Genomic DNA, 23,508 nt, shown 5'->3' on the forward strand with positions numbered 1-23,508 from the left:
AGAGATGATTGATAGGAAATTGTGGGGTGTGCAATTCTTAATGACAGGAGATAAAAGAATGTTCAACATTAAATTGATTTGATTTCTTCTGCATGAGCTTTCTTGGTGATTGGATCAAATATCTTCTCTTTTAGGTTAGTGGTAAGTCTGGATCTGTCACCTCAGTCACAATAAAGTTGCTTGTGTCTTAGTCCAATAAAACAAAATACGACAGCATCCCTTTCATGCGCGTGTTTCCAACGAGCATGTTCACGTGAAGTATGAACGCAGATGCATTGATGTATTCCAACACCAATTTGAGCACACGACTTCCACTCTTATCACCGTCACAAACATGGTCTCATATGAGTGTCACAGCGACATTATACATATATTATTAGCATCAACAAAACACTAATGTGTTGATTAGCTCAAGAAAAAACATGTCAATCAACTTTGCTTTCGATTTCACCTACAGTTTAAACCGAGAAAACGAAAAGGCATCGGTCAACTTTTCCAAGTCTAGACAACAAAAATATATGATTTCGTTACTACTTCGACATGCAGTCATACCAATTGCAGAACTTCATTCATTCAACTGCCTATAGAAAGAGGGATTGGCTAAATAATATGTTTTTGTATTGTAAGTAAAGATTAGTTAATTCTTTAAGATCCTTAACAAGATTCCTTAGTTGCCAACAAAGATCTATTATTGACACATAAGACATTTGTGGTCACAGATGCAATAAGGATTTATTATTATGGTTGTCCCAACCAAGGTTCGTAATACCGTATCGTACCGATGTTTCGACCTAGGCTCGGTACAGTATGGTACGGTGTACCGAGGGATACACTCAAGTGTACCGAACAGTACACCTGATTTCAGTCCGTTAAACCTCTGAAAATACCTGGAAAAAAAAAAAGTTAGAATAGGATTTTCAAGTTATAGTATAAGTTTAGCAAAATCAATATAAGTTAGGTAAGAATAATATCACATATCTTTTTTGGGCTTTGAAGTAGTCTTGTTCAAGGTTCATATTTCAGCCCGTTATAGATTGAAATATCTACAGAAAAATCATTTGAATTATTAGACTATTTTGTTACAATATAAACTCTAAAATTTAAATGAATTAAATAATCACATACATAGATATACCTAATTATTGATTCTACCACCAAAACAAACGACGGGCCTCCACAGGTGGTGGATCGAGGTCCTCGATCCAATACATTTGCATATCAATATGATACGTTTGTTGGACCCAATCATGAAATTGATCCCATGACATAGTGTATTGATACACTGTATGTCATTGATGCATCAATGTAGTGCTAATCATAGATTGATCATCATGAATCATATTTGTCCGAGGCAGCTCTTGAGGTATATATTGGTGAATGTCAGAGCTTCTACTTTCGCTACTGATCTGCTGTTTTGTATCATATTATTGCTCAGAGAAGGATGATCAACTATCACCATACTATTGTTGCCCGTATGATTCTCCATAATACGATGGCTGTGAATATGATGAGCCTCTTTCTATGTCTGTATCATGTATGCTCTGTCGCATTTGTTCATATTCATCCACTGCCTTCCCATTCCCCTTTCCCTTCCGCGCATAAACTTAACCAGTATCTTGTCGAGTTCCATGATCTAAATCTTGAGTGACATGTGTAAAATATTGCTCCTTAGTCCATTCATCACCCTCAGGTTATGTAGACGAGACCAACGACTGCCTGGCATCACCGCCATCATTTGTCGAGGCACTACTGTCCGTGTTGTTGTCATGTCTTTGGACTGAGCGAGTTGCTGAATGTGATTGTGAAGGTGTCTCGTCGCCCAACTTGATTCTTTCCAATGATGCAACTGATGCTACTGCCTTCCCCTATGCCTTTGCACGTTGGGCGGATGAGTGTGACTATTGGGTGTTGGTAGTTTCTCGAGAGGTTTGACTCCTACCACGTTGTAATCGAGGGGGATTTTCTACCTGTTGGGGTTGTGTTTCTTCTTCTTCTATTGCCTCGGTGATAAAACGTGAAGGACGCTGAGGATCTCCTGCCTCATCAAGTAGAGGATCCTCTTGGTTCTCTACTGCTTCAACCCAATCTAACATTGGCTCTGAATCTTCATTGTAGAATTGGAGGTCAATGAGATCAATATCTGGTTCCTCTGGCTCCTTATCCAACTCAAACATCGCAATTTTAGCCGCATGTTATAATGGACATATACTAGTTTCTCTAACCGTTTGTAGGAGAGTCTATTGCGGACCTTCGTATGAATCAATACAAACGTTGACCAATTACGTTCGCAACCACTAGATGTTGTTGTCCGTGAAAGTACATGAACGACAACCTTCCTTAAATGTGGTGCATCCCCTCCAAATTGTAGCCATCACTCGACTGCAAAAAGATATAAATAAGATTTTATTAGCATAACAAATAATTAATATTAAATATAATTGATAATCAATATGCATAACTTTTCCTCACCAGGATCCATAGTGTAACGACACAATACAGCTACAACGTCGGAGAATGAACCAACTGTTTCTCGAAATAATCGATCCTCCATAAGAGCATCGGCTACCTCAGTAGTGTTTGGCAAGAGCCGATATATAACATTTCATAGTATCATTAAGAAATTATTTTGCGTTCCGAGAGTAATTCGATATTGAATTGCCGGGTTTAGATAATACACTGCAACACATAATTTTGTTAGTATGATTTTTTATTATCTAAATAATAATAAATTAAATTATTCTGAATATGAATTTACCTGCATTATGGATATCTTGATCCATATGAACTTCGGTTCGACGATCAATGATTCGCACGCATTGGTCGATCTTAAAATCATCTTTGGATGCTTTCCTGACCTCCTCTTTTGTTGAAATCAACATATATTTAAGATACGACATCTGTGGATGCTTGTCCATATCGATCTTATGGCGGACAATATAAAATGGTTCCACACCTTTTATGATTTCTATGGTAGTCTCCCAAAATCTAGAAGAAAGAATGGACTTTTCTATCTTCTTTGTATCGCTCAATTTTGAATATCTATATTTAGACCACTCTTGTGAGGTAACAATTGCCTTCGAGTCATACCTTTTTTGCTGTAATGACTTTAATGCAATAAAATTGGTAGCAAACCGAGTAATTCCAGGTCGAAGTATCTCACCATTTATATACTTTTGCATTAAAGCGTGGACCCAATGATGATTATATATAAACTTTGTAATTGATTATGCTCGAGCTACACATTTCTTAACCGCATCCAACTCACCAATATCCTTTAGCATTAGATCTATGCACATGGAGTCCAAAACAAAGTTTTTCTTTTTTCCATCAATTGCAAACCGACCTTTTTGAAATTTACTTCATTGTCGATTATTATTTGGATAACATACTATGGTCCAATCTTCTCTACCATAGTGTCTATCAAGCTCTCAATGTAGTTTGCATCTTGGATTTTTTCAGAAGCATTAACGGACTTATGAAACACCACTCTTCTATTGCAATAAATAAGAAAGTTTATGATACTCATTCTTGTTGATTCTGTCCAACTGTCACACATCAATGTCACCTCATATTCGTCTCATTGCCTCTTGAAGGATTTGATCCAATCCTTTAGTTCTGCAACCTCCTCATCTAAGTACACGCCGTAAATCTCCTTTGGTGTTGGAGGTTGGATCCCCGTGCTAGACTTTTGAATAGAAGAGACCATGCTCTGGTAATATGGACCTTGGGCTGTGTTAGCTGAAATCCTGTAGAAGTTGAACCATTTTAAGATTGCCTTCCCAATATCCAGTTGTTTTTCTTTTGTGTATGCATCGTCAATTCGTGTCTGTTTCGCTGTTTGTAGGGGATAGGCTTGCGGATCAATATCAACAATATCTGGTGCGGACCTCCTGCCAAGACCTCTTATAAAACCACGGAGTCCACCATACCTCATGCTACTAGTTCGACCTAACTAAGAAGGAACAGTTGGTTGCCTCATGCCTGGTTGACCTCTGGATTCCACTACCATTGCCATGCTCCAATTGTGAGTCAGGTCATCGATGCCTCATTACTTCATCAATCGTATACTGATGCTCCAATGATGCACGAATCTCAACTGTGAGATCTGGGTCGACTTGATCGCCGCAACCCTCATACTAATCATAAACTGGTTCCTATGTAGCCCTATGATATTATTCCTCAACTCTTGCCTTCTTTTTTAATATATCTTCCTTTGCTTGTTTAAGCTTGCTTTGAAATAATTTACGAATCTCCGTTGAAACATTCTTGCATTTTGCAACATCAGGATACCCACCAGCCAAATGCATTTTCACCCGAGTTATTCCTCCACCCTTGCCAATGTAGTCACAATAAATACATTGCCAATGATGACGGTTTTCATTTATCTTTCGGGAATGAACCCATGCATCATCATGTGGTTGTTCCTTTGGTGCCATGATCCTACCTAATTTAAATCAAATAAACTATAAAATATAAACATATTAAATTGATCAAATATCGATCATAAATCACTAATCGTAATATTAAATAATTTTATTAAAACATAACTAATCATATTTTATCATCATAAATATGTTACATGCATAAAAAAATATTAAAACCATTAAATACACTAATTACACAATTAACATAGTTAATTTTTTACTAATTACTTCTCTTTCAATACTATAAATATGGCAAACACCCTAATAGGTATTAAAGATATTGGATTAACATAAAATCGAACAAATTTTGATTAAATTATCACTAAAATAACTAATCACGGTATTAAATAACTTTAATAAAACATAATTAAACTTATTTTACCATCATATATATGTCAAACACATAAACATTAAATATGTAATTTTAATCTAATATGATTTAAATTATGATAAAATCATCATTTATCTACACTAATTATACGATTAACATAATTAATTTTTCACTAATTACTTCTCTTTCAACACTATAAAGATGACAAATACCATAATAGGTATTAAAGCCATTGAATTGATATAAAATTAAATAAATTTCAATTAAATAATCATTAAAATAACTAATTGTAGCATTAAATAATTTTAATAAAACTTAATTAAACTTATTTTACTATCATAAATATTATTCAATATTTAATATGCATGAAACATACTAATCATAATCTTAAAGATCTTAATTACTCTCTAATTAAATAAAATGAATACATACCTCTCCTCTTGATTAGAAAGTTATTCCTCTTAATCTTCCCAAATTTCGATTAATTCATAAATCATTGTTTTATAAATCATAATTCAATTAATTCAGAGTTTAGGAGAAAAAAAATTGATTTAAGAGAGAGTTTAAGAGAGTATAATGAAACAGGGGAGAGAAAATGACTTAAATACAATGAGAAAGGGCTCCAATGATCAAATTGACCGTTGGAGAGCACTGTATCACTATTATAGTGCGATCGATCGTTATCGAATTGTATCGAGCGATAACGATCGAAATCAACCATTACTGAGTTATGCCGAATGATAACGATCAAAATTTCGACCATTACCACCCGATATTACCCCGTATCGTCCGATACAAGATTTTTTTAAACGTACCGCCCGATAACGGACGATCCATGCACCAATAACTTATCGAACCGATACATACCACCCGTACCAAGCAGTACAATTCGATATTATAAACCTTGGTCGCAAGATTCTACAACTAAAACATCGTAGGCTCAATAGGAGCGGCGAAGGGTCGTTGAGTCAAAGCCTACAGGTTTAATGTGAATACTGAATTAAGTGAAACAGACAACGATTTGGATGTGATAATGAGTGCTGATGTTTTTGAAAGATGTTGCTGATTTAGAAACCATGCGAATAGCCGAAACACTTTCAAGCCTTTTTTTATTGCACAGCATTGTTCCAATTTGTATCTAAGACTTGAATACAAAAATCGGAGATGCTTTAAGAATCATAGTTTAGAAGATTTGGGAGTTCACCACCTTCGGTTATATTACTTGCATGGAAGGGTGACAATCTATTTGCATGCGAGATAACGTCGAGGAGTCTTACCAAGCTCATGAGCCCAATGAATCGAGACATCTAAATAGACTATGGACACACTGCAGGAGATCAGCGGCATTGCCAGCCTCGAGCAGCTTGATGTCGCGCACAACTTCTTGTCGGGTTGCATTCCTGAGTCTATCTGCGAGCACCCAAACATACAATGTTTTGGAGAAAAAGAAAGAAAGAGAGAGAGAGAGAGAGAGAGAGAGAGAGATCAAACAGTATGCTAATCCGTTGACATATTATGGAAAAATAAATAAGAATATCGGAGAAACGCTTCCATAGTTCGCAGTGGTCATTCCTCCCAAGACATAAAAATGTCATTGGCTCAGCAAGACCGGTCCACGGGGAGGACTCCAAGCTGCGAGATTAGAAAATTGATCTGCAGATAAACTATACGAGAATGATGCAATAAGGCAACTGATGAAATAACGAATGCTATGTGACAGATTATGCACCTAATAACCCAATTAATCAGCAGAGATGAGCCCAATCAGGATAAGGGCATTCGTAACTCCAACCAGGTCCCGAATACCGGACACAATGAAGCCATATACCCTCCTCATCTTCATCGTACCTGTAAGAGAAGTATATGAAGAAGACATCAACAAGGCCAAAACAAAGAGCATTCAGATAATCAGATGCAGACCAGCAAAATCTTGAAAGGGAAATCATTTGCAATGTAATTGGTAATATAGGATTAGGAAATGAAAATTGATCTAATATAACACATAATTGCAATTTGTTAAAAAGACTCAGTGAGAGCACCAAAGAATCAACATGTGCTCAGATCAGCTGACAGAACTTATGGCATGGGAGCACAATACTTTGAATCAATTTTCAGTTGCCGACAAAGTAACTAGTATTTGTTAATCTTTGCTTCTGTTGGCCATCTTTTCCAATAACATCACATTTGAATAAAATTAGCGTGTCAGATTAGTTCTTGCTTCATAGCAAGACCCAGGGTGTTCTCTAATTTACTTTTGTAAGACTGTTTGCATCCATATTTTAGTAGTTCCCATTTCATTAAACTTCTGTTGATTTATAGCAGATGCAACATTCGAGAATAGGACTTCATCAAATCTAGATGACCAAATGCATGTTGCTGAAGAATCTAAATTAAATTATCATACCAAATAACCATACATTCTAGTAGGCGTCATATAAATAAGAGAACAACAGATACGAGGAACAAAAATATTGCAATGGCCGATATAATGAGAGAAACCATACCCCTTGGGAGGCAAATTTGGACAATTAGTGCACATAGGATCGATACTGAATTCTTCACTGGCAGAATCTTCAGCAAAGGAATCATCTTTATGAGAATTAGACATTGGTGGCTTGCATGTCCCTGAGGCAGCTCTATCAGCTCCAACTCCATTAGCAGAACGGGAAGGAACATCCTCAGAACGGTATAGCATGTCATTAGCTATAGGATGGCCTGCACATTGGAGATGCACACGTATCTGCATGATTACAAAATTGAGTAGACAATCACATAAATATCTTAAATTGAAACACAAAAGATGCATAAATATGACAGAAAGAAAGTCGTGAAACAAGAAGGTTCCTTGCTTGAAAATAGAAGTGGACATTTAAGCATCACTGACATATGTTACAGATACTTGCCACCATCTCAGGCAAAATCACAGGCATTTGCTATTTATTTATCTCGGTCATAAGTTTGAAATGTATCACCAAGTATGTAAGAACACAAGCATGCCTAGAATTATGGTAATGCACAGATAGTGAAGTCACAGTGGGGGAATAATGTTGTAGCTTCAAAAGATACATGATAAGATCACAAAAAACAGCAACCCTGTTTAAAGCAAAACAACAATTTAAATTGCTTGAAAGTCAATGGCTGTGATTCATCACTGAGAATTTCATTTCGAAATAAATAAATAATTCTCAGTTAAAATTGCTATTAGCTAGAGAAAATATGAAGTAGACTAACATTGTCATATGTAGAACAATTTACAGTACAAGCAAATTTGGAGTTTGTTTATGAACCCTATATTTAGAGGTAGGCCAGGATCAACCAAATCATGGTGGAGATGCTGGACAGAGGAGAATTAAAAGCAACAGACTTTGTTGGGGTCTATTGTGCAATGACCTTCATATATATATATATATATATATATATATATATATATGCATACGGACTTCATAAAAGGTTCTCTTCCAGTGTATTGATATAGAACAGAAAGAAGAGGAAAGAGAGAGCAAAAGAGCAAGAGAGGAGTGTCAGAGACTACAAGAGAGAAGATGCAAGTTTATTCAAATCTGAACTGTTTTATCCATTGATAAATTCCACTATTTATAGGGGTTTAGGAACCTTAGTAGTTAGTACAATAATGAATACAATCAATGAAGATAGTGATCCCCAAGAATAACCTCCAAGACTTCCTCCTTTGACTTCTAGGAAATTGTATGTCTTTTGAAAACCCAAAATGCAACTTCTAAGAGAACTAAATAGCTTTAAAAAACTTATCACAGCTGAGAAGAAAAAAAAAAAGTGCACTTAATACAAAGGTGGTACCAAAGTCATCACCTAAAAAGACCAAAAGACTTCATTTTTTTACACAACTCTTTCTAGGCCAAGTATTTCATGATTTTTTGCAGATTTCTTTGCCAAGAATAAACTCTTCTAAAATCCTTTATAAACCTAAAGTTCTCCATCACATATATACATATACATTTTGACAGCATGCTTATTAGAATTAAATGCTTGTACAATGCATGGTTGGACATTGTAGGCGAAAGGAAGGACAGGAATCAGAGTCTATTCCCTGCTGTTCTGATATTCCTGTGCGGTTGTATATCTTGAATAATGGAGGTGAAGGGTCGCATTCTTCAGTGTAATCAAGATCTAGGCTACTCTTTGGTTGTGTTTGGAAGCTTTTTTGGCAAGACAGTTATTTTTAAACTGCTTACTTTTGCTGTGGGTTGTCTTTTGCGTAAACTAAGCGACTATCCAGGAATCTAGGTAACACCACCTCAAGCTGTTTTCTTGTTTCTACTTCTAATCCAATAAATACATTGAAAATGCTAGAAACTGGGAACCAAAAATCTAAACCTAGAACTGGATCAAACCAAATAGAAAAAAATGGTAAAAGGAGAATATCAAATAGCTACATAATATTCTCATAACAAGTTTTTTACAAAATTATCAGCCACAAAAGAAAGAACAAAAAATCATGCTTGTGGGAATGATAAGAAACTTCTTTAAATAGCATCCAGAAAGGTATACATATACCAGATTTCAGTTATCAATGAGAAGAAAATCCTATTCATTGAACAAAACACCCTGTACCTGATGAGTACGTCCAGTGACCGGTTTACACAAAACTAGACTGTACTTTCCATTGGTATTAATCCGAGTAAACTTTGTGCATGCAGTCTTTCCTTTGAAGGCTTTATCGATGCAACTGTCATTAATCTGCACAATAGAATATTACGACATTTGAAATTTCTATTAACAATGGCACTGTTTTAGTTAAAATGAAAGCGAAACCAGATCACTGAACGATCATTCACAAGGCAAAATCTAGAAACTATAAAAGATACAAAAGTACAAAAAGTGTGGCTAGAAACGTAATAGAAAACTTAGAACCAGACCACTGACTGGTCCAGTCCACTTATTGCATCGATTTCATTAAAAGAGCCAAATGGACAAGCTGGCCCACCCCATTCTTGGATAATTTTGCTCAAGCCGGCCAAGTTAAATAAATTTGCTCCATTTTGACAGCATGATAAAGATTACTAAGATACCCTCCACTTAAACATTTCTTATTATTTGGAGCATATATATGTCAATTTCAAGTTAGAATTGAGGGGAGAAAGGAAGTGCCATTTTCATCCAACCACCCTCTTTCCACCCCTTCCCCGTCCTCTCTGCCCCTCATCTCCCTCTTGTCTCCTCTCCACGCCCTCCTCTCCTGTATCCCCACCTCTCCACTTCTGCATCTCCCTCCAGCTGTCCATCCTCTCCACCCCTCCTCTCCCTCTGACCACCACCTTTCCTGCCCCTCATCTCCAATGTCCTTTGTCCGTCTTCTCTCCATTCAAGCACTCTTCTCTCTCCATCCCCTCCGCTCTCGTTTCCCTCTCTCTACTTCATCTCCCTCCAGCTACCATTCTCTCTCCACCCCTCCTCTCAAAGGTTCTATCTCCGCCTCCTCTTCCTCCAATCACCCCTTTCTCTTTGGTCTTCTCTCACACTCTATTTATCTTCCTTCAGCCACTCTTCTACCATCGATTGCTCTTCTCTCTGACGAGGTCTCCCTTTGATCCACTCTTCCTTTGATTGCTCTCCTTTGTCTAGCCATCTTCTCCATTGCTATCCTCTCCATGGCTATCTTCTGCATTCTCCTTGTTATACCCCATTATAGAAAGTTTCACTTTAACCTTAAACACGTGTGTCAGTTATATCCATACCAATATTCTTGCTTAAAAAATTGGATTGCATATCCACTTTTTTGACTTGACTCTAATGAAAAAGAATCCACATCTTTTTTGTTTACATTTCATGTTTCTATGAAAACAATAACAAACACTTTGTGCACAATCAACAATGCTAGCAAAATGCATCTCAATTGCTTTTTATTCGTTTTATTAAGGACTAATAAAGATGAACAAACTGATAAATAATCTTAGTATTCAATATATTGAGTTTATTTGTTTATTTAATTGTCTAATTAAGTTAAGTAGATAATTATTTAATTATCTATTAACTGCTACTGTAAAAAATCAATTTGGAAGTATTTTACTATGTCAAAAACTATATGGTCTTAGCAATCAAAAGAAACACAAACAAAGAGCTTACAATGACCAGTGATTCAGTGAATGTGCACTACAGCACAGAATTCGATGGACATCAGATCAAACAAAAAGAATGTACAGGTTCAAACAAAACTATTATACAGAAAATAATATTTCCATACCTCCACAAAGCTCCTCCCTTCACGTGCGTTATAGCAAATATTTGCATCAATAACTACCTGGAAGAGAAAAAAAAAGATCCAATTAAAAAGTGAATATTGGTACTAATGACATAAAAAGGGATAGCAACTAAGGATTCCTATTCCTATAATGAAGGGTCCTTATATAAGAAATCATCGAAGTACAAAATCCTTTCTCTAAGGTAATTCAATTATATTTGGTTGAGGCTTTCAAGCTTATCAAGCTACTTACAATGCAAAAAGAAACAGAAACCAATGTTTAAGTTAAGAGTCGAGTCAAGACCAGTTCTGTCAATCATAGCATTGGAAGGCCCAAAATATAACATGTTGACAATCATATGCAGTTCAACATGATACAGAATAGGGAACATGATGCCAGCCACCTACTTCTAGTTAAACTTTAGAAGATGACCCTTGCAAAATGTTTGTGCAATTAATTGGCCCCTGCATTTTTATGCAGAAATATTCAATAAACACACCCATCATTCTTATAATACACTAACTCATGTGTAACCATGCCATCATGATATAAGAGCAGGGGACATGACCCCAGCGGCCTACTTTTACTTTCTGACTGTTTGCAGAACATTTGTAGTTTGCAGTGACCAGTCATTTGCAAAAAAGTCACCTTCAATGTGTAACATAAGATTGTGATGCATACACATATTGTAGGTGTAAACAAATTCATCCATGAAATACCCCATCAACCTGGGCTGGAAGTAAAGATCTCACTAAAACTGGGTAAAAAAACTTAAAAGAAATCTACTTCTATAAGGTGGTTATCTAGAAAAACTAAAAGGGAACTATAGTTACTTAATACATCATAAAATATTGGAAATCACATTAATAGAGAACACATTAGATTCAAGCAACAGGCATCTGATAATAAGAAAAGAAAAGGTTATATCCTAACACCCTTGATGAAGCAGAGGATTGTGACCTAAGTTGTCAATGTCAATAATGGTATCTCATTTTGATAGTAAAGTGTTAGGTACCTCTTTCTCAGGAAATACCCCAATAACCTTAGCAATATACTCTTTTTGCAGCAACCCAGCCTCAACCTGCAGCAGAATCAACACTGTTAAATATTAAAAGAGAGAAACATTTTAAATAAAGGTGGCAACATGTTCTTAACAATGCCTAGTTTGTAATTTCATATCAATTAAGAGTTGATTATGATGGTAAAAATGATAACAAGATTAGGTTACATATTCCACCTAAGAAAAACTTAAGGAATTAGCCTGACTATTCATGCATAATAACTTCACCATCATCAAGTTAGATTCAACAGGAAATCCCAAAGTCACATGGAACCACATGGAATCTTTTGACACACCTCAAGGGAAAAAAAGGGAAGTTGGCTATTAGAAAATAATGCTCCCAGCGAGGATAATTAGTTTGATTTTTAACATCTTAATCATTCATAATAACTTCAATATCATCCTGTTAGGTCCAAAAACCAACCAAACTCACATGGATGCTTATATGAGACCTAGAAATGAAAAAAGGAACTCAACAGTCAAAATGCAAAAGCAAAGCATTCAAGGAGGAAAATTGTGAAACATCATCTGCAAGTACTTTCCAGCATGTATACAAATATCTGCATAATAAAGGTGAAATACATGTTAGATCCAAAACCTGCAAAAAAACAATTTTGACTATCAACCTTTGTTAGAAGTCCCAAACACCATCTAAATAGTAAAGAAAATTTAAAGGTGAAATGTAGCTGAGCCCAATTGAAAGCTAGCCTTTCAATTTCAGAGTAGAGAACTCTCAGAAATGGTTTGAAAACATGTTAATGGCACCCAAATTACATATCAGGCAACTAAAAATAACACATCCATGGGCCAATGTGATAGTGCAGAAAGAGGTTAAGCCTGGCCTGTTGAAACATAATTGATATTTCTGTTTGGAAGTTGCTTAGTTGATTGTCTAACTGATTAAGTGATAATATAAGTTTGAACACTAACTCTAGAGTTCAATTAGTTATGAACATACAAGTACTGAACTTGGAATAAATAGTTGATATGATACATATACAAGTAAACAAGAAAGATAAGAGGATATATAACACACATACAAACATGGGACAACTAAAACAGATATACCTACAATGACATCTTACATAAGTAGCATACAACATGGTAAATATGTCTATATTTTCATATGCTAATATGATTTTGTGCTTTCTATTACATAAACAATCTATAAGCATCATATAGGGAACTTATTAGAAGTAGCAGTTGTTAATAAAACTTCAGACACAAACATATAACCTATTTTGCCAAAACTCAGATACAAGTGTCATATAGTTAAGAGATCTCAATGTCTGACATGACTACCATTGTAATTAAGCATGCAAAAATACAATTAAAGAAGTTCAAATTTAAGATATAGACCAAAATAAGACCAAATTAAAATGTATAGAATTATATGTTTTAAAATATTTAGAGAATATAAAATGATCATATACAATTACTAGAACACTTAAAATTATGAAAAATATTTTGCTATTTTTTAAATATATTTGAATATTTCTGAAGTTACAGTACTTTAATCTAAACATAGCATATGCTTTTTATTGTTTCTAATTTTTCTTCTCTTGTATCTCCTCTTTTGTTTCCTTTTCTCTCATGGCTTGTTATCTATTTTTTTCAATGGACAACCAAGATGCATATTGTAAGATACAGTTTAGAAGATATCTTGGATGGGACCTCATCAGATTTCAAATATCTTTATGTCCCTGAGGCACAAATAATTGCAGTCACCTATTCACAAATTTATTGCAGTCACCTCTCTCTCTCTCTGGTTACGGCTGCAATAACAATGGTCGACTGCACAAATCAATGGTGGAGACAACAAAGTGACAGTGATAGCAGCACAGCAAAGGCAGAGGGCCAAGGCACTGTTGCAAGACCCGACCACTGCTGCCTGCTGTGTATCATCTTCTTCTCATTATTGACTTGCATGACATTGACCAGAATTAAAATATCTTGGCCTTAATTAACATAGTTGACCCATTTTTGGATGACTCAATATGATTATCAGCTGAGTTTGATGCAAATCCAACACCAGCGCCCATGCCATGTCAGGTATGTTAGGAAAGATGATAAGGTTGAGCATCATAACATACAGCATCAATTAGCAAGTTCAAAAGTCCAAGTTGCACGCATACATTCAACACTTTCTAAAACCTTATGCAAAAGATTCACATGTCCTACATATACACAAGCGGTATGTTCTGAACTACCCAGCATGTGTCAGAAAGTATTTCACAAATGTCAGTATCGAAGTCATGAGACAAACAACGGAAGCATTTCAAGGAACCTGTGCTTCATAGGTAAAAGAACATTAAATAGTTCAAATTCTAATTTATGTCACAACTCCAAAGATAAGAAGTTGTGTTTTTTTTCTAATAATCATTAAAGAAAACAATAAAGCTCTACAGAGCACCTGCTGTCTTAAGAAGTCTGCTTTGTCAGCACTTTTTGCAAAGATAAGAAGACCAGAAACAAGACGATCTAGCCGATGCACAGCTGTCAAAATAAGTTAGCAAGTCAAGGAAGACAGAAATATAGAATTAGCTCACAAAAATAACATAACCATAGAGCTATATACAACACTGAAGAGGATTGCAAATCAAATTTGTACACAGAAACAATATAAAATCTTCAATTACAGGATACGGTATAAAGGTGCCAAACCATGCTCAGCCTGCAGAATGCCAACAACAGTGTTCTTGCGATATTGACCACATGGATGCACCTGCACATAATCACCTTCAGAAATAAATTTCCTGCAATTGTTTTGGCAGTCAAACTATTGGTAATCAATAAGCAGAACTTTAGGAAGATAACTCCAATAAAGCATCTAGTTTCTGTGACATTTCTGAGTCATAAATGCAACTTTAACTGAGACTTTATACTTTTACAACAAGCCTATCATTCATGTCATTCATATATTTTGTTTCATTCCTCCTATCTACAACTACAATTTAGGTAAATAAACTTACAAATAATATTGTTCGAAGCACCTAGAAACTTTTTAAAAACAAGAGCAAATAATTAATTGTATTTAACTCTATATGATAACTCCGGAAATGCAATTTTTGCAATTGCTTTATTCGTTATTAATAAGAAGCAGAACTTTAGGAAGATAAATCGAAATAGCTCATGATATTCTGACACCTCCATTAGTAGAAAACAAGGTGATAAATGATGAAAACAGACCCTTGCCGCAATATGCAGAGGCAAAGATTGATCGTGCCAATAAAGCATCTGGATCTCATGACAGTTATGATTCATGGATGCATCTTTAACAGAGAATTTATAATTGATTACAGGCATATCATGTATATCTTTTGCTTTATCTCTCCTAACTACACCTCAGATTCATACAAGTAAACTCATATTTATATTACATTAGAACACAAGACCAAATAATTAATTGCTCTAAAATAAAATAGGGTGGAAAATATTATCCTATATAGGTACAGTAAGATAATTCATATAAAAGGACTACACAGGGAAAATGTTGGAAAACTATCTATCACAATGCTAACACATTGTGTTAAAAAATTTTCATCAAGAAAAGTTTGCAGCACCAGACATACTTACTGGAACAGATGCTGGCTTGTAGACTGTCAATATATCAGCTTCATTCTGCAGGACCAACACATCTCCAGCCAATACTGGTGGTTCATGCCTACATGAGTAAATTCTCTCTCTAAATGCTAGTTTGTGAAAATATGACAAAACAAAATGTTGAGCTTCTTCTTGGAGCAACTAACAAGAAAAAAAGGCAACCCATGACAAAGAGCTTAATACTAAGCCTTTGCACGGCCAAACCTATCTCATCTTTTTATCTCCTTCTGTCTCAATTATTTTTACATCTCTTCCAGTTCTAACTTTCTGTTAGTCTAGGTGAAAATCAGCCCCAAAACTGACTATTGAAGCTTATCATACAGTGCAGCATAAACCATCATATTGTATCAAAGTTATGATCAGTACAAAGCATTCATCTTAAATCAAGGGAAATTGGTCATAGAATATGGTTGCAATATCTTCTAAGCACATAACTTGATTTGCTTGCTTCTATTGTCTCATTTTTTCTCCTATTTTTTGCTGACTATTGCAATCTTCCAATTGTTTTTTTTTCTTTTACTGGGAATTGATTCTGCAGCACCTTTTTCACCTCATTCATAAGTAAAAAAGTGAAGCTCAGAATTGCTCCTCTCCTTTCTTTTAGCCTCCAGACAATGTGACCAAAATAAAATGCAACGAGAAAATGAGGCATGAACAATTAAGTAAAATAAGTATGTTCTTTAAACTACTACCAAGCAGGCACACCTATGAAGAAAGTGGCTGATCTTTTGAGATGACTGGACAACATATGATGTGTGAACCATCTTGTCATCCACTCGGATTCTTCCACACTTCACAGCACTGACCTACCAAAAGCAACAGAGAACCTAAGAAAATAGCAGAGAGCACAGCACACACTCAACCAACCAAAAATTAAGTCCAAACTAATCAAGCTCCAAAAGAAAGCAACGAAGCCTAATCGACAAATGAAAACGAAGAGGGAAAACATAAATTTTCCAGTCAAATCCGAAAGGCAGTGCCTTTCCAAGCACGAGAGCACAAAAAGATCGAACTTTTCGTAATCAACAAGACTAGAACTGGGAAAGGGCGAAGAAGGAAAAAGGAAGCGTCACTCTTACATAGTAGTCATAAGAACGTCCTTTGAACTCTTCGGCGAAAAGATCAACAATGGTCTTTCCGGCCCATCTTTTCTTAGCCTACATAAACATAGACGTCAACGCAAACTCGCATGAAACATCGACATGAACGAAGCAAACAAAAGGGGACAGGAATCAATCTGATTACGTGGGAGATGAACTCGAAGTAGTAGGGCCTCACGTACCGCCTTCCTGGAACGCAGTTCGCCATTTTATTAAGTTGGCTATTTCAGCAAGAGAGAAAAAGAAGAGAGAAAGAAAAGCCAGATTAGGGTTTAGGTGAAGATGGGGATTAAGGTTTACCGTTGCGGAAGATGTAATCGTGGGGCTCGGGAGGATTGGCTGGGGTTTGCCACACGATCGCCTCCATCTCCGCCTCTTCGCCGTCGTCTCGCTTTCGCTTCCCGCTACCGCTCATGACTCATCCCTGGCTGTGCACAGCCAGTATCGGGTGTCGGTCACCACCCACATAACCGGTTCCGACGGTCCAACATTTTTTTTACCGTTGGAGGTATGGAAAATTTCTCATTGGAAAATACCCACGTGTTGTTTTTTTCCCTTTTATTTTCGGGTAAAATGCATTTTTTATTTTTCGCTTCATTTTATTTATAAGATCATATATCTTCCTATAATAATAGCAAGATCTTGAATCAAATTTTGATTGGGCGATTTTCTTAAAAAAGCTCTTTTTTCTCTCTTTTTTTCTAAAATATCTCTGTTTTTATTAAATTGTGTTTATATTGAAAATAATAATTAAACTCATCAACTCCAATGGATTTTTTTTTAGCTACACAAAAACTAAAGTTTACTAAAAAATATAAATAATACAAATAAACTTATAATCTCAACTAAATCAATTCTAAGGCTAAAAATTTAATACTATAATGGTTTGTTAACAATGACAACCAAAGAGACAATATCATATCGCTTACAGTATTTTTTAATAATTTTATAATATTTTTATTTTCTCAACACAAATAATAATATTATTATTGAAAAAGCACTATAAATGAGCAAAAATAAAATCAAAACATACTAGAATCTATTTAATATATTAAGATTCAAATATTATTTATAATAACTTAGGAAAAAATATCATCTAAATAGGAATAAAAAATTTGTCTGATATAGTGATTTTGCCACCACAAAAAATAATACTATAAAACCTACTTGAAAACATTGTAATGGACTCCTAACCTCAACTAAACCAACTACCAACTTAAAAATATAATATCATTATAGTTCACAAGTAATGATAATTAAAAAGACACAATATAATATCACTTGTAGTATTTTTTTAATTACCTTATAATATTTTCATCACCTTAATAAAAATATTTTAATGTCATTAAAAAATACTATAAATGAGCCAAATAAAAATACTATAATTGGTTTAAGGCTGACAAAAAAAATTAATGAAAAAAATTAGTATGAAAAGCATCATTCGAGTTGGTGAGAGGTATTTTTTTACCACTTATCCTTAAAAAAAAAAAATCAAAATTCCTTTGATACGCCAGATTATTCCCGTTCATTGTTTGTTTCACTTTTAGATTTGTTTCAAAATTGATTCAAAGTCAAAAATTATTAGACCACTGGAACCAAAGATCATAAAATTGATTTTAAGATAAAAGAATAAATATCACAAATTAAAAATAATAAAAATATAAGAAATAGCGATGGTAAACATAATTAAATTCATATGATTTTAAAAAGATAAATGATTTCCAAATCAAAATTATAAATTAATATTATATTAAAAACTAATAGGATTGAAATATATTTATTATAATGACCAATAAAAACGTATGATAAATTTTCAAAATGGTAATGGAAAAGGCAACAACATTCATTGACCGAATAATCTTACATTTAATATGATATTATGATAAAGGCTTGAAAAGCATTTATGGATAGTACTAACACAAATATGTAATAACTGTGTATATAATTAAATTAAAATTTTCTATATTTTTATGAATTTATTCTTAATATTCCACGTTTGTGATATTTTTTAAACATAAGTTGTGTGAACATGGTATATAATTATTCCAAAATTTTCTTTAATTCTACTTGACTCTCAAATTCATCACCTAATATTTTTTAAAATGATTTATGCCAAAACCTTTTCAGCTTTCCACTTAAACTATTTTTAAATCATGATTATATTACATTCAAAATTTGGCAAAAAAATCTTTTTTATTTTTTAATTTTTTAATTTTTTCTGTTAATGATAAACATAACATACTTATGTTTAATAAGGGCTCCTTTCGATTGGATATTGAATCTCGAATTTTGATGATGAAACCAATTGATATGTTTATGATCTGATATGCGCTTTGAGTGATGTAGAAAGCTTCGATCAGAGAGAGATAATTAAAGTAGGAAGAATCATATTGCGTCGAAGTGGAATATGTCAAAAGATTAGACGTCGAGCCGGATGATCGATCAACGTATCGATAGAAGGCTTTGGGTCATGGGTTCGGGCATCGAGCCAAGAGGAGTGAAAATTACACTAAGGAAATCGGAGTTGTAGAGGTCAACTAGCCAATTGGGCAATAGGTTGCAAGAGAGGACGATGCGCCGAAGATTCAAACGAAGTGTCGATGAACCAATGACATGCCGGACAACATTTGATTTAGCTTTATAATAATTGTATAGATCGAAGGAGGTTTTAAACGTAATTGGGTTGGAATTGAGCCAACTCAATTAGGGGCCAATTAGGCCCATGTTTGGGTTATGTTGGGCCAAGTGAAAGGCCCAAATAGTGACCCAATAGGTGAAACCGTCGGTGGCATAGTCTTCGAGACTATGTCAGGTGGTGATACCGTCGATCTAGGTAGTGGTACCGCCCATACTCATATTAGGAAAAGAGTCAGCACTAAGGGGGGGGTGAATTAGTACAGCGATAAAAATCACGTCGGTTACGGAAATTTCTTCATTTCGTACGATAAAACCGATTTCGGAAATGCTTAACTTTGAAAGCAATAAGAAGAGCGTAGCAAGTAATGAGAAGGCAGTTTGCAGTTTAAAGTAAATTACTCAAAGTAAAGTAAACCATATTTTTATAGTGGTTCGGTTGTCGTGAGCTACATCCACTCTATCGATTCCTCTTCCGTCGAGGCCACCGGTATTTACTATCGGTCTTCCTTCAATAAGCGAAGACTAACCACCTTTTACAACTCGATTCTCTTTTTATCGGGTTTAGGAGATAACCCTTACACCCCCACTTACTCCTCTCTTAAACTATTCTAACACTTAGAACTTTTGAGAGGAGTTCACACAAGATTGCAGCAGCGTTTCTTTCTATTTTTACTCTCAAGTCTTGTGTAGTTTAACCAGGGATGAAAGGGGTATTTATAGGCCTCAAGTTGATTCAAACTTAGAGCCTAAAAACATCTAATCCCGGGTTTCCTAGGTTCGAGCGGTACCACCGCCTATGCTGGGCGGTACCATCACTAGTGTTAGTCTGACACTAACACTGCATTGGGCGGTACCACTGCCTGGGAGGTTGTGCTGGCAAGTATCATTGCCCAGACTAGTAGTACCACTGCTATAGCCTCTCGAAGGCTATGTCTGGGTGGTACCACCGCCTGACACAGTCTCGAAGACTATGCCACGATAGTGCCACCTCTTAGGTCACTATTTGAGCCTTTTCATTGGGCCCAACACAGTTCTTACATGGGCCCAACTAGCCCCTAATTGGGTTGGCCCAATTTCAATCCCAATTATGTGCTAACTATGAATTCTAAGACATTTCCTGAGCTAAACAAGTCCGTAAGTTTAGTTTCTTCCGGCGAGCTTCCAGCGAACTTCCGACGATCTCTCGGCAATATTCTGGTGGACTCCCGGCAAGCTCCTAGACTTCACGATGATCTTCTTGGCGAGTTCTGACAAGCTTCTTTAGCAAGCTCGTGGACTTCTCCATTGGTTTCAGTAGAACTTCCGACGAACATCTGAACTTCCGATGAACTCTCAAACTCCCAACGAAATCATGTTTTTGACCCCGGGACTTCATTTTGCTTTATGTCTTGCTATTGTAGTTAATCCTACATATGTAAAAACACACTTCGATCTAGACAATTATTACTAAGTTTGAATTATGTTGTCCGGTATGTCATTGGTCTATCGACGTTTTGTCCGATTCTTCGGTGCATCATCCTCTTTTGCGGCCTATTACCCAATCGGCCAGTTGACTCCGCAACTCCGATATTCTTGGCGCAATATCTGCTCTTCTTGGTCTAATGTCCAAATCCATGGCCCGAAGCCTTCTGTCGATACTTCGATCGATCCTCCGGCTTGACGTCCAATCTTCTGACATGTTCCACCGGCCCAACATGATTCTTCCTACTTTAATTGTCTCATCCTAATCGAAGCATCCATCGTCACTCAAAACACAGATCAATTCATAAATACTTATGAATTGATTTTATTATCAAAATTTGAGATTCAACAATCTTCCCCTTTTTGATGATGACAACCAATTAATGACAGAGTTTAAACAAACTCCTAGAGTTTAAACAAACTCCCCCTATCAATATGCCATATTGATAGAGACTCTTGGATTCAAAAATCCAAGCAACATGTTATCATAAACTTATACATAACATCATACTTCTCTCCCTTTGTCATCAACGAAAAGGAGAAGTGCAACTAGCAAGTGTTTTTAGACATCCAAGTTCAAATCATTACATAAAAAACATAATATCAAGTTTTATCATCATACAATTTATAAGCTAGAAAATTTAGCAAGTGTTACATTATGCAAGTTATCAAGTTTTAGATATGCAAGGTAGTAAGGTAGCAAGTTCACAACATACAAGCTATCAAAAATTTCGAAAGAAAATATAAGATAGCTTTCTTGTTGAAGTGTGTAAGCTAGCGATTCTTGCTTCCTATTACAATGTGCAAGTTGCAAGTTTTGCTTCTTGAGATTGGCAAGATAGTGATGTTCAAGATAGCAAGCTCTTTCTTCTCTTTTGAGAAGTATCATTTTTGCTTCCTTTGTAAAGTGTAAGTTAGCAAAATTTTACATTATTTTACAACATTCAAGCTGGCAATTTGGCAAGTGTTACTTCTCTTTGAAGTATGAAGGCTAGCAAATTTTAAAAAAATAATGCAAGATAACAAGCTAGCAAGATACAATGTTTTACATGAAGCAGACTACATGAAGTACGTTTGCATCTTCTCTTTAGATGTGCAAGCAAGTAAGCAAGTTTTTGCATCTTCCTAGACTTGCGTAAGCTAGCTATCTCCCCCTTTGTCATTGTCAAAAAGAAGGAAAGAATACAATTTTGTATCTCTTTTTTCCTTTACAATAATTTTTAAATCATGATAAAGGATAAATAACAAAGATGAAAAATTAAGTTATGAATGTCAAAACAATTTTTTATCATGAATATTTTATCATTGCATGCATCATTATCATAAGTTGAAGTATTGCATGCATAATATCAAATCATCATTCATAATTACATCAATGTTTCAATCATTATTTCAATATGCTTGTGCATCATTATAGTTTCAATTTACAACATGCACAATTTTAAAACTTTACATATCATCCTTACTCTATGCATGATATTAAAAATAAATCAATCATCATGTCATACATGATACTCATAAACTAGTAAATTTATATCATTTTAGAGCATCAAAACAATATCATGAGTATTTCATGCATTCATATCATCAATGTTTCTATCATTATTTCAATCATAAAAAATGAAAGATATTAATATCAAATCATGAATGCCATAAGACATGATTTATTTCATTAAATCTCTTATTTTTATAAATAGCAAAAAGAAACATAAGATAGAGATGTTTTATTTTAAGTTGTTAGTTTTGTACAAGTATGCCTTTATCTTTTTATCAAACAAAAATATGCATCATTTTTAAAATCGAAAAAGTCACTTTCATTATGGTAAAAATCGATAATCCATAAATCGCAAGAATCATCATGCATAATTTCGACAGATAAACTAACTAAGCATGATCTCAAATCATCATTACATAATTTCATCAAGCATGATTTCATAAGTCATAAAACATTTTATTGCATAGGAGATCATTAAGATGGGAGAAAAAGATTTCAATTCATGCATAAGAAATCTTATGATTCATATAGAAAATCTCCTCTTTAGTAAAATACCAAGAAAAATCATAGGAGTATAAAGAAGATATCTTGAAAAAAAATCTCAAGTAATTCCAAGAAATCAAGATAAAGCTTATTCAAATTCAAATCGTCAAATCAAAATTATTTTCAAGAGATTCAAAAATAAACATAGATAAATTCATTGATCTCTCTTTGAAAAATCGATAAAGTAGAGAAATTTTTCAAAGGAGAAAGCTTTCTTCTTTTTAGTGATTCAATTCATAAGATTGATTTCATAGAAGGATGCCTTTTTCATTTATGTCAAATAAAAACATGCATCATTCATTAACACCGAAAAAAAACTTTCAAAAGATTGCAAAAATTATCATGCAAAAGTTTGAAATATGAACTCATCAAGCATGCTTTCAAATCATCATTATATTTTCATTAAGACATCAAGCATAGTTTCGTTGAACATAATGTTGAAAGATTTTTAAAGATATCTAAACTTCTTTAGTTTTAATTTGTGTGATTGACTTTATATTAGCATGCCTAAATATTTGTTCTTATGTCAAAACCATGCATTAACGTTTAAAACGGAAAGATAAAAAAATCATCAAGATCAAAAAGTTTAACACAATTTCAAAACATATGATTTCAAATCATTACTTTAAGTCCTCA

General features: G+C 34.6%; 1 protein-coding gene across 5 annotated transcripts; it reads right to left on the bottom strand.

Annotated features, from left to right (window-relative positions):
- Positions 1 to 5,838: 5,838 nt before the first annotated feature.
- On the bottom strand, positions 5,839 to 17,198 carry LOC103988642 (RNA pseudouridine synthase 7). Of its 5 annotated transcripts, none has more exons than XM_009407238.3 (13): positions 17,037 to 17,198; positions 16,882 to 16,925; positions 16,716 to 16,793; positions 16,342 to 16,442; positions 15,610 to 15,697; positions 14,698 to 14,758; positions 14,447 to 14,529; positions 11,989 to 12,054; positions 10,976 to 11,032; positions 9,346 to 9,471; positions 7,260 to 7,495; positions 6,485 to 6,603; positions 5,839 to 6,387 (listed from the first exon to the last, which is right to left on the bottom strand). In XM_009407238.3, the coding sequence occupies exons 1-12, from the start codon at positions 17,149 to 17,151 to the stop codon at positions 6,501 to 6,503; spliced, it is 1,158 nt and encodes a 385-aa protein (XP_009405513.3). In that variant the 5' UTR covers positions 17,152 to 17,198; the 3' UTR covers positions 5,839 to 6,387; positions 6,485 to 6,500. The 5 variants fall into 5 exon arrangements, with proteins under 5 accessions (XP_009405513.3, XP_018682509.2, XP_009405511.2 ...); XM_018826964.2 differs by having other exon boundaries at positions 5,839 to 6,419; positions 14,680 to 14,758; XM_009407236.3 differs by having other exon boundaries at positions 14,680 to 14,758; positions 17,037 to 17,197.
- Positions 17,199 to 23,508: the final 6,310 nt, after the last annotated feature.

The sequence above is a fragment of the Musa acuminata genome, chromosome BXJ1-6 (genome assembly GCF_036884655.1).
Source record: "Musa acuminata AAA Group cultivar baxijiao chromosome BXJ1-6, Cavendish_Baxijiao_AAA, whole genome shotgun sequence".
Classification (NCBI taxonomy): Eukaryota; Viridiplantae; Streptophyta; class Magnoliopsida; order Zingiberales; family Musaceae; genus Musa; species Musa acuminata.

Excerpts from the sequence above, each read along its gene's own strand:
- LOC103988642 (XM_018826964.2), bottom strand. The coding sequence starts at position 17,151 with ATGAGCGGTAGCGGGAAGCGAAAGCGAGACGACGGCGAAGAGGCGGAG. Across the intron at positions 16,926-17,036 it reads CGATTACATCTTCCGCAACG|GAAGGCGGTACGTGAGGCCC; the intron begins GTAAACCTTAAT and ends ACTGCGTTCCAG. Across the intron at positions 14,530-14,679 it reads TGGTTTGGCACCTTTATACC|CTGTGCATCGGCTAGATCGT; the intron begins GTATCCTGTAAT and ends TTATTTTGACAG.